Source organism: Amborella trichopoda, chromosome 11 (assembly GCF_054954075.1).
Source record: "Amborella trichopoda isolate Santa Cruz 75 chromosome 11, AtrichopodaSantaCruz75HAP2 v2.0, whole genome shotgun sequence".
Classification (NCBI taxonomy): Eukaryota; Viridiplantae; Streptophyta; class Magnoliopsida; order Amborellales; family Amborellaceae; genus Amborella; species Amborella trichopoda.
In genome coordinates, this window is record NC_142346.1 from 36,820,735 (window position 1) to 36,833,347 (window position 12,613).

The 12,613-nt window shown below is 37.1% G+C and overlaps 1 protein-coding gene across 8 annotated transcripts in view; it reads left to right on the forward strand.

The window, feature by feature from the left end:
- The window catches only part of LOC18436768 (ARM repeat superfamily protein), a 75,199-nt gene extending 62,797 nt beyond the window's left edge, over positions 1-12,402 (forward strand). For 6 of the 8 annotated variants that reach the window (XM_020668858.2, XM_020668859.2, XM_088852069.1 and 3 more), the window contains 6 exons: positions 455-526; positions 601-629; positions 10,202-10,276; positions 10,346-10,491; positions 11,312-11,391; positions 11,993-12,402. In XM_020668858.2, the coding sequence (XP_020524517.1) occupies positions 455-526; positions 601-629; positions 10,202-10,276; positions 10,346-10,491; positions 11,312-11,391; positions 11,993-12,025 (435 nt within the window). In that variant the 3' untranslated portion in view covers positions 12,026-12,402. The remainder of the gene's footprint in view (positions 1-454; positions 527-600; positions 630-10,201; positions 10,277-10,345; positions 10,492-11,311; positions 11,392-11,992) is intronic. The other 2 variants (XR_016044558.1, XR_016044556.1) reach the window with 1 other exon arrangement.
- Positions 12,403-12,613: the final 211 nt, after the last annotated feature.

Consider the following 12,613-nt stretch of genomic DNA (forward strand, 5'->3'; position numbering starts at 1 on the left):
AGCAACTATGATACTTGTGTAAGTTTGTTTACTTGAACAGCTAAAGGGAAGTATGACTTGTTGAATATGGTACCGTTCAACTTGGAACATGTTTTAAACTTTCTGGCTTATTTGGCACTTAACTGTTGAAGAAATTTACAGTTACATTGTGGGTTGCTTATGCTATATCAATTTTTGAAAGAGACTGCGGAGTCTGGAGTTTCTTTGAGAATGCCACATGGAGTTCGAAATCAGCTTCCGTATTTTTTATTTGATTCACTACTCTTGTGTCTTCTGTGGATTTTATGATCTGAAGGCGTTCCCTTTGTTCTTTTGGTTTTTATTTCATCACTGGTGTGTATCATCCAAGTGCATGATATTTAACTGTTGTATTGTAGCCTTTGCTCACTTATTTAAGTTATTTTAAGTTTGTATCGTTTTCTTAACTCATTGTAACTTGAATTATTTTTGGAAGATATCATATGATAATGGGGAAATCGAGCGGCTTTGCTTAACGAATGAGTGTTGGGAGCGGATTAATAATGAGGTATGTGAGCTAGATTACTTTATTATGTTGCGTATTGGGTATGGCTGATTGTGATATAATTCATCCTTTTACAGGAATCTAACGGGCTTCTTTCAACAGAAAGGTGAGTTCTCATGACTGCTTTTTTCCAGTCTTTCTCAAGAAGATGTTGGTTTAAATCAGGAAAATTTCACTTGGAATTTTAAAGGAATTTATCAGACAACCTTTTTCTTGTTAACTGAAATTATTTATGGATGAAATTTTTGTCAGCTACTTTAGATTACGTTATAGCTTGTTGATTCATGCTCAACTCATCGAACTACAATGTTAATAAATGATGTGGGTACTTACCCAAAAAAACCTTGCTGTTTCACAAAATAAATGATGTGGGTACTTACCCAAAAAAACCTTGCTGTTTCACAAAATAAATGATGTGGGTATTATATATTATTTATTTATTTTATAAAAATGGGGTAGTTCCTAACTGGTACCAATAATAGGAAATTCCATGAAAATCCTATGGAACTCTTTCATTTGGAACTATTCATTGTAGAATAAATAGCACTTCAAAATGGAGATCCGTTCCTGCACATTTCAGTTTAGCAAATCTCTGTCATGTGTATCTCGGTCTCTGCACCGCATTTTACTTTGGAGTATACTATTTGGGAACTGAAATTTGTAGAGGTTGAATTTCATTGAAATTTCTGACTCTGTAGGTCTTTTTGATTTCAGTCTTCTGTGTTGCAGAATGCTATTATTATACTGTTAAATTTCAATGTGTTTCTTGTACTTCCCTTGTTTAACCTTATCTTAGAGTGCACCATGGTTCATAAACTGTTGTAATCTGCGTTCTCTGATGAGGAATAAGCTCTATTGTTTAAAGTTTTTGAAGGTTTATTGACAAGGTATATTTGATTTTTTCCCCCCTAAAAGATGTCCTTATCCATACGAAAGGGCCCATACTCCCTCTTATGTCCGTTGGAAGAAATAGAAAGAAATAGACACTCCACTGCAGAAGGTTGCACTGACTGTGGATGACATTTTTCATGTAAAGAAGTATATTTGCCATAATAGCAATTCTGCGCCATTGCACCTGACTTTCATTCCAATTTGTGTCAACTTATTTGGGTTACTCCTGACGGGTGTTACCAAGTCAACGTCTCCTGGTGAAGAAATGAACTGTCCAGGCATTCTGAAACTGTTGAGTCAAATTAATGGAGAACATAAATAATTCTTTTTGACTTTTGGAAGTTAGGAATTTGCATATCTACTGAAGGAAACTCAGAAATTTAGAGCAAGCAATTGTTAGAGAACCTAGGGAGAGAAGAGAGAATAGATAGAGATATATGAAAGAGATGTGTGAGAGAAGAGTGAGTGCGTTGACTACTATGTATTATAAAAAATATGAAAGGACTAAACTGCCCATACAAATAACAAAGGAAATTCGGTACTAGAACTAGAATAACAAAGGACTCTAGCACTGCCCTCAAGCTTGAGCATAAATGTTACCCATGCCTAGCTTGGAACAAATAGTTTGGAACATATTATGACCAGGGCCTTCCGTGAAAATGTTTACTAGTTGAACATTAGATTTCACGTATGGAGTAAACACCTGCTTAGTGGCAACTCTCTCTCATTTGCATGACTGTCTACTTCAATATGCTTGGTCCTTTCATAAAATACTAGATTATTGGCTATATAAGTGGCAGCTTTATTATCGCATCTTCGTGGGTTTAACAATTGTAAAACCCACTCCTGCGTTAGTGTTTTCAGCCACATCAATGTTACATGGCATTGCTCTATACCTAGCCCTGCACTACATCTGGCCACAACATTTGTTTTTGTGCTTCTCCATGTGACCTTGCATAATAACCTGTGGAAGACCCGCCTGTCAGATGGTGAACTTGCCTCAATCAGCATCCGAGTAACTTTCAATGGCTAAATCATTGTTTGGCTTGTAAATCAAACCTTAATCCGGGGCTCCCTTTAGATGCCTTGAAATCCTACCAGCAGCATCTCAGTGAGGAATCCTTGGAGCGTGCATAAACCAGCTTACAACTCTTACTGCAAAAGCAATATCAGACCTGGTGATGGTAAAATAAATCAACTTGCGTACGAATCATTTTTACATTCATGAATCCTCAAATAACTTCCACTTATTGGCCAATAATTTTGCATTTGAATCCATAGGCGTATCCACTAGTCTACACCCAACATTCCAGTTTCTGTCAACAAATCAGTCATGTATTTTCTTTGAGCCAAACTAATGCCATACTTTATCTGGCTACTTCAATTCCTAGAAAATGTTGCAGCGAGCCTAAATCCTCCATCTAAATATATTGTTTTAGATGTCTTTTCAAATAACTGATTCTTTCTTAATCATTGCCAGTAATGGCAATATCATCAATGTTGACAATTAAAACAATTATTCAGGAGTCCTATTTCCAAATAAACACCTCATGATTTACATGACTGCTCCTAATCCATGTGCCTCTACAATTTCTATAAATTTTTGGAACCATGCACATAGGGTCTGTTTCAGGCCATAAATGGCTTTCTTCAACTTACACACCCATAAGCAACAAACCCAGGTGGTTGCTCGATGTACACCTCTTGTAAATCATCATGGGGGAAAGCATTCTTGATGTCAAGCTGCTACAATGGCCATCCCTTGATGGTAGCCACATATATATAACCACTCGAATTGAATTAAGCTTAGCAACATGGGCAAATGTTTCAAAGTAGTCAATGCTAAATGTTTGTGTGTACCTGTTGGCAACCAATCTGGCTTTTAATTTTCCTACAGTGCCATCAGGTTGATATTTGATTGCAGAAACCCAGTGACACCCAACAATCATTTTTCCAGCTGGTAACTCTGTGAGTTCCTATGTTCCATTTGAATGAAATAGTGCATCCATCTCTTCTTCCATCGCTTTCTTCCACCTAGTATGAGAAAGTTCTTCTTGATAGGTCTTAGGAAAATAAATAGATAAAAGAGCTAAAACAAAACTTTGATATGATGGAGACAAATTTGTAAAGGTAACAAAATGTGCAATCGTATGTTGAGTACAAGACTTGATACCTTTACAAATGGCATTAAGTGCATCATCATCATAAAAAGGACGTGGATCAATATATGAAGATAGTGAGGGATGTCCACCCTACATTTTCTTCTGGTATAAACATTTATGGGCTGCTCCTAGGAAACATCATGATATGTATATGTGCTAGATTCAGTGGAGTTAGGTAATTGGGGTGAAGAAGAAGTATCAACATGAATAGGAAGAGGAATCATAGAAGGAAAGGACTTTGAAACTTCTTTAAAGGCAGGATAAAAATACTTGTGTCAAGCACACGACTCTCTTCTGAAAAATAAAGAGTATTTTAAAAAAGATAACATCAACACAAACAAATTTCTTTCATAAACCAGGATGATAATAACGATAACCTTTATGGAAGCATGAATACCCGAGAAAGACAAACTTGACACGCCGGGGATCTAGCTTATCGTTACCAGTATCTAACATATGAGCAAAAAAATACACTCAAAACACTTGAGGAGGAACAACAAACTATGGAGCATTACAAGGGAACTGAGTGTGGTGTTATTCCATTTAAGATTGCAAAGGGTATACGCTTAATTAAATAGCATAAGGCCAATACAAATATAAAAGCACAATTAGGTCCTAGAACTTAAATAACAAATAACTTTTAATGGTAATAATGGTGAGCATGATGTATTATTCAAATGAAGCTCATTTATATCACACATATTATTAAGAGGTTGCTATATCAATAAAGAGGATTCAGGCTTGGGCTTGATTAGTCCCAAGTTCGAATCCCGCCTCTATGCTATCCAATATTGTAAAATTCGCTGATGTTTGTGTTTCTAAATGTTTTCGAAATGGGAAATTGATGCAAAATTGTTCATAGATTTTGCTTTTTAATAAAAAAAATTAAAACTTTAGGTGTTGGGTGATGTCACTACCTTTTTGTGGACACCAGTGCCATATCCTACGCTCAAATCACATGTTTTCAAATATCCTACGTTCAAATTACATGTTTTCACAAATGCGACCCTATCTTGCATCAAATACTCTTTTGTTCAAATCCCTTCAATTCACAATTTTGACCATATCCTATAATCCAATCTTATGCTTTCTAAAAAAAATTGTAATATTTCTCTGTAATTTTTATGTTTTTCATTTTTCTAAGTAAATGTATAAAAGTTTCTTACCATTTTTTAATTTGTGTTTCCCATGTCAAACACCTTTGGAACATATCCAAACTGACACTTGTTTTAGTGTCTGGGTAACATAGGTCATAATGGTTGAAATATTGTGATTTATTACGAATGGTCTAAAGATTGTGATAGTAATGGAAAATTTTCAATTTTTCAGTTGACCTTTATGTGTTAAGTTTGTTGGGGTTTTGTGGCCTTTAAAGGCTATGAGAGCATGTAAATATAAATTATAGTGGATTATACACTTCAGTGGGAGTGTGTGTGTTTGTTGACTGACTTAGGATTAGGCAGTCTATGACCCTAGTCATGTCTAAAACCCTTACCCGTGGGCGTACGTTACTACTGAAAAAGGTTTTTCATAGGGCCATCCCTTGATGTTGGAGAGATGCTCAAGGATGGTTTATAGGTCGGAACTTTGTGGTCTCGTGTGTGCAGATATAGGCTTGTGAGAGCGAGAGTTAAATCTTCAACAAACTCCGTACGGTAGGTACACATGACAACCACATTACCATGAAGCAACCCTGAAAAGGGGTACTGGTAATGTGCGTGTTACTTGCTCTTAAGGGTCGCAACCTGTAATCCACATTCGAAGACTGCGGTTCTTATCTATTGGTCGAATTTGATTAGTCATTCATGGGCCTCTGCATGAGACTGTGGGTCATGGGTCTTGGTGGGTTAGTTTGAGTAGATAGTCGTGGATTGCGGTTATTGGGTCGGGAGGAGTTTCTTGACAGTTACTTATCTTGATCCACTGGTACCAATCTACATCTAAATATTTTGTTTTTAATATAATTAATGTTTCTGTTAATTTTAGAAATTTTTTTCATAATTTTTAAAATTGATTTCAGTGATAAAAAAAAAAGACACGCGTAGAGGTTGTTTCTGAAATTGTGGTACTGTATGAGAGTGTATAGAAACCAAATCTCATACACTTAAGAGTACAATATGTTAAAACTCAAAACAATACAATTTTACACAATACTCTTGAACTTCAACTTACAAATTGAAACTACAGCAAGGTTACCATGGTTACAGTGGATAAATGATTTCAAAATACACTAAACAAAAAGAAAATACAACTCAATTAGGGTCCCTTGTCCTAACAAAATAAACTACTCAAGGAGATTCATCAAACTACAATGTATGAGGTGCTTTTGAAAATTCTGCACCATAGAAAATTACAATGCAAATTATACGTCAATAAACTCCATAAAACTCAATATGACATGATCTCCAACATAACAACACAAATAGACTCAAGTGTATAATGCAACATGTCCATGGGAAGCCAATTAGAGCTCTCGGGTGCTCAGTTTACGGCTTTGAGTCTTTAGCATGTGCCATTGGGTAACATGTGATGACATAAGTCAAAATTTGGCCAAATTCATCATCTCAGGAGTGGGAAACCAAGTATCTACTGATATATATTTAAAACATGGAAGGATTTACAGAGATCAAGAGATCAAAGAAAATGAAAAAATCATGGGAGAAATCGAGGCTCTTAAAACACAAAACCAGTTCAATTTAATTCACAATTCATGCTACATAAATTCGGCATAATCTCCTCTTATGAAAATAAGAATTTGAGCCATCAAAATGAAGATCTAATTGACTAATTTGGTCATGAAAATCACATAAAAATATTAGTAAAAAATGCTCCAAAAATCATAGGTAGAAGCTCATGGAAACTAGATCAAATTATGCATAGAAGATGCCTTCAACTATATGGATCAAGAGGGATCAAGGTTGATTCAAGAGATCAATGATCTAACATTAAATGATGAAGATAGCTTGCTGTAATTTACAGCAAGAAGAATCAACTAGAATCAAAGGAAATTGAAGTGACCTTAAGACTAGATCATTCATGGCTTAAATTTGAGCTCTGGTTCACCATTAGTGGAGTTCACCATTGGTTCACCTTCAAACCAACATTCAAGAGAGAGAAAGGAAGAGAAGGCCTTTGGTCGTGCGACTCTAGGAGGGTAGAGAGAGAAAAAGTGGCGTGCCACTTAGAGAGAGACTGTGTGAACTCGTGTAGAATGGAGGCTTAAGGGGGAGTATTTATAAGCTTTTAACCATTAAGTGTATAGATGCTTCTAGATTGATGAATCTTGACGCTCCATGTATTCATCCAATGGCTATTAAGAGAGGCTTGATCCTAGCCCACCATTCACCATCATGCCATCAAGATTTGTGGTATAGATTTAAACACCGTTATCCTCTTTTAATTCACTCCAATTTCCCAATTATCAAAATGCCTTGTTCTTTACATTTAATTGAACCAAAACCCAAGATGGAGGGTATACCCTCGTGGTAATTTGTCAAAATTCCAGCAAAAAGGATAATTAAAAAGTGCCCTCCATTTTATAAGAGCATGTGAGGCTAATGAAATCATGCCCCTTTTAAAAACCTCACACATGTGTACAAACCCCTTGCTTTTCACATTTAACATGTGCTCAAAATATTTTTCCAAAATCACAGTATTGCATAAAATACCATAATACAATGCCCTTTACTGAATTCAACAAAAGGACATGGGGGACCCCAAGGGGGGTTGATGTCAACCCCATGCATCCTCCATTTGGGGTGACGTGGGACCCCCTAGACCTCCATGTGGACACCCATTGGTCATTTGGGTGTCCCGTGTGTGTCCTGTGGGGCTGTCCTTAATTATCATTTCATGCAAATATTATGGAAAATGCATTGTCTTTCTTAGAAAAATTCTCAAAAATCCACTAATGATTTTCCTCAAAATAAATCATTTTGACATTATTTAAAAAGCATTTACAAGGGAAATTAGGATCTTTGGAGTTGAATTATGAATCAAAGTACTTCACTCGACTAGACCCAGAATCCAAAACCACTTTCTGGTATGACCCAACTAACTTATGACCCACAGTTTATAATCAGGGGCTCATGTTCTTAGTCCATCAAAGTCAAACCAATGAGTGACTCTGAAGCCCCAAGAGGACATGCACACACATGGTGTGGGGGTTCCTCTCTTGGCACATGTCCGTGCCTCTTCCCAGTGGACCTGTAAGAGCGGCTTCCCATGCATTGCAATCATTTATGCACATTCTACAAGGTTTTAAGAGTCAAGGATTTAGACAAATGCCCTCTATTGGCCCCTATACATGCCATACATGGCTATCTCATCATCGAGCTCATATCACATAATCATATAAACATATAAATCGCATTGCTCTAGCCCATCTCTTCATCACAAGTCAGAAACATAATAACCAGCCTTAACAAGAGGTAACCCTTAACCCTCTCGGTACCTCCCATGCATATAAATCTTCCTCATGACCCACTCGGGTTTCTGTGACTTTTGGACCCAGTGTGTCAAGATCCTGGAGTCATGTCGCTCTTTTACTCCCATTGAAGTTAAGAGCTATCCAAAATGTCGGAATTTAAGGCCTTGAAGGGACATGATTCCAACAATGCAGAGGGGCACATGGACCTTTGGAGCTAGCCCCACATGTGCACCACATCACATGGGTCGCGTGTGGAACCCATTGGACCGGCCCACACCTCACACATGGAGATGGCATGCCCGCCTCTCTTGCTTTTTAGTTTTTATTTATATGAAATTTGATGTCTCATTTAAGTTAAGGAAATCTTTTTGAAACATGATTTATGTCATTATTTTGTGGGAGTCGATTATATGAAAATATTGTTTGTATCTTTGACCACATTTTTTTTTTTTTTGACTTCCTTCAATTTTGTTAGAGATAAAGGAAGTTCAAGAATTTAAGATTGTTCGTATCCTAGTTTGACTAAAAGTGAGATATAGGTCAAACATTCAGGGAATAAGGTTTCTAGATTCCTCCCTAAATCATGATACTTGATTTATAGATGGATGACATAGATCTATCCTTTTTCATCCCACAAAATTCTTATTGGTCATGATAAGTCTTAACTGTACAGGCAATACATAGGGCCCTTGGGGCCTATAAAGGAGGGGACACCCCCCCCACCCCCACCCCCCCCTCCCCCCCCTCTCTCTCTCTCTCTCTCTCTCTCTCGTTGGTGGCATGCACCACCGTAAGAGTTCTTAAGGAGGTGGTGCGCACCGCCTAGGGCTTATAGAGGGATGCATTCCCATCCGTAAGAAGAAGGCAGGTGCCTTGTGCCATTTCAAAGGGTTACATAAAACCCTAGGTCTAAACTATGTTCTCATAAAATGCTAGATTTGTGAGGTATAGCTAAAAGAAGCATCCCGGCTTAGAAAATCCATCAAGCTTAATAGGATCAGAGTGCAAAATCAGTAAAGAAATCGGGTGTGGGGTGTAATAAAACCTATGGGGGTGACCCTAGCCCTACGCAAATTTGAGTAAGTCTCCTATGTTGTTTGCTTTTATTTTCCCGTCATCTTTGCGTGTTTATTTAAATATTCAAGAATATTGATTGTACTAAAATTGTTAATGGAAGTGCTTTTTTCATTCTTGGATTGTGTCTTATTCTATTTGGCAGTAAAAACTAAGATCCTTTGTTGTTTTTGGGTTATTTATTGTTTACAGAAGTGTGCATTGTGGCACTTGTAAGTGGAATTCAGATACAGAAATAAAAGAAAAGGAGAAAAAATTTTATTTTACTTATGGCGTCACTAAGGATATGGCCTTTAATAGAGCAGAATGGAAAACCAGGATTCACATAGCCAACCTCAATTAATTGGGAAAAGGCTAAAATGATGATGATGAAATTCTGCATAGGCACTTCTTTTAAAGATTTCCACATATGTACAAATATAACGAGAAATATGTATACCACATTTGTTTGAAATGGACATATTTCACCAAGAACGAGGCGATATTTTGTTATATGTATATATCATCATTCACCTGTATTTGACTTATCATAGTCAAATGGATATAGTTTTCCATGAGGCTGCTTTCCATTAGGTGTGGCTCAAATTTGGTATGCAGATACGCTACTGACGAAGTAGAATTCTGGTTTAGATTGAGAAAAGCATGCAAGTTTTCAGAAGTGTCTCGTGTTTAAATTACTCATAGTTAATCAGATCTGCAGTCTGGGGTATGCTTTTACGACAGACTAGTCCTCTTTTGTTGTTTGTAATTATCATTATAAGTGTTGAATGACCTGATGATTCTTGTGGCTGTCTTCTGATTCCCTAAACCTTTGAAGGTCAGCAGTGGACCTATATTACTGCTCATTGTGTTACATGGTCCTTGAAATCTCGTGTAACCCCATTGATATTTCTTCCCTTACACGGCATAGATGACACATGATAACTGTTATATGATGACGATACCCGTGTTCTGCTTTATTATTTTCTTTGGAGTGCTGGAATGGCTTATTTCATCCAATACGTCCAGTTTATCTAAAGTTTCCTTTGGATTTTGTTGTACCATTTTTGTCTTGGAAAAGCCCATTCCATGAGTTAGTCTTGCCTTAGTTACGATGACATGGTGCTCCCTGACTTTTCACAGTAAAGATCATCACAGAAGTTCATTTATTGCTACTGAAGTTTCGACAATGGGTGAAACAGAATCTTCTCACGCGCAGTAAGAAAATGCATTTTGTTTTTGGGAATTATTTTATATTCTTTGGATTGATTAATGTTATTGTTGCAGTGAGATTGTGCTGGATTTTAATCTCAGTAGTGATGTGAGTGATGAAGAGCTTGATAATTCCGGTGAAGATAACATGGTCTGTGTACCATCTTCATCAGACAAAGCAGAAGAGGACATAAGCAAAGTGGATAGTGAAGTGACTGCAGGTGATTTCTCCTTTTTCTCTTATTTAGCTGTTAATATGTTAGGCATTTTAGTGATGCCTAATATATTGTAGATTTGGGGATGTTGAGAAGAACTCTCAATGTGTATCGTAGATTTGGCCGTTTCTTATCACGAAGTGAGTTTTGATCCTTTTCTAACAACTGATTATAAAATAAGAAACTTCTGCAGGTGCTGCCTGTATACTCATGGCTTCCAGGAACTAAAAACCTGTTCTATATGTGAAGGTAGAGACCATTGACATGACAAATGCATGTGAGCATGCACACATGCAACGGCGTGGAATAGGAAATGTCAACAAAATTATCCTTATAACTGTATTAGTGTCTGATCATAAAGATTTCATGTTCGCAGCCCAATTTAAAGCAACTTGACTATTTCAGGTGGTTGTGCAAGGTGGATAATTCCTAATGTGTGCATGTATGGGCACATGCTTGCACGTCTATGAATAGATACTTCATGATGCTATCTATTTGAATGCTTTTTCCAACTTGATTGCTTCAAGTCTAGGATTTCGTGCTCCCACACACTTTATTGTTGAATCAAAATCCACTTTAGCCTTGTGGGATGTCTGTGATTTGCATGTAAAGGGTTTGAGAGAGGTGGGCCCATAACTTGAACATATTGAGAATGTCTCTGGAGCATATTGGTCAAATCTTGGAGTATTTCGTGTTATTGGTGATGCACTTGATAATGCATTTTTTATATTTATTGATAATGCCGGAGTAAGTTTGATTACTAAAACCATGCCCGCATCCTATGGATGGTTTCCCTGTCATCTAATTGTGTGAAATTTTTGTACAGGAAAAAGGGAGCCAGGCCGGAGAGTACGCAAGCCAGGAGCTTCTACTACCACAACGTCGGTGTCAGAAGTTACTAACATTGTGAGTTTTGTTTTAATATTTTATTCAGAAACATATACACTGCATTTGCCACCACTTTTATATACTCTATATGCACAAGTGCTTTGTAAAAAACTGTCTTATATACTAATTTTTAAAATTGGAAATCTCTTGAACAGCATTTGATTGTAGTTTCTAGAAGGAATAACAGATACAGGAGTTCCCACAGAATAAATAGCACTAGAGATTGAAAAGCTAACGCAGCAAGAGTTACAATGCATAATAAGAGAGAGTTCCAGAATATGTATAACAGTACAGTATTCTATGGTTTGCTTCAATCTTCGGATGCCTAATTAGTGGCTTTTATGACAAATAGGTTTAGAAAACTTCTCTGCTACTAAGGTGTCCTAGTAAAGCGACAGGGCCTTTCCTAAAGACAATTTGCTCCGTCTTTTCGCGTCTTCTCTTGTTTGTTTTTTTAATTTATTCCAGCAGTTATTATCTTCCGTGTTTGTACACAGTTTCTCATCTCTCTCTCTCTCTCTCTCATCATGCATTTGCATGTGCCAGGGGTTCAACTCTTACCTATTTCTGTGCTAAGTGTATGAGTTTGTGTTGCTTATGATGTGTTTTTTTCCTGCAGGGTCTTCGACGTTCTCGTAGGAGGAGAAACTGAATCTGCATCCCTTGCTAGTGTACATTGGTAGGAGACTTGAGTACATGAAGAACAGCATGCTTGTAAATGCCCATTTTGTCTCATTTTACTCACCTTGTATATCTCGTCCGGGTTCCGTAGAATTTTGCATTTTTGCCTTTTCAATGCGTCCTGCTTAGCACTGTTTTTTTATATATCAAAATTAAGCTGTGGTTTGGCCATTTCCTAGCAGGCCGCCTTGTATCCATAGATTTTGATGTATTTGTCCCTTGCTTGATCCTCATACTGCCCAATAGAATGAGAGGGTGATTTGGAAGTCATAGTTTTACAAGGAGAATGGGAATGCACGTGGCAAGGAAATGAAACAAAAAGAGAAGCAAAATCTTGTTGTGATCTTACATTTTGAGCCACAACCAAATAGTATTTGAGTCTGATTAGTATGATCATGTTAATGTTGTGGTTGAAACGAGGCATCACCACAGGAATGGCTAGAGATGGAGAAGGATCATGCCAAACATTTCTCACTAATTCAACAGTATATCGCTCACCTATGAACGTTGATTAGACGGTGATGACCATATGGCAACTTTACCATGATCTTATAGATCT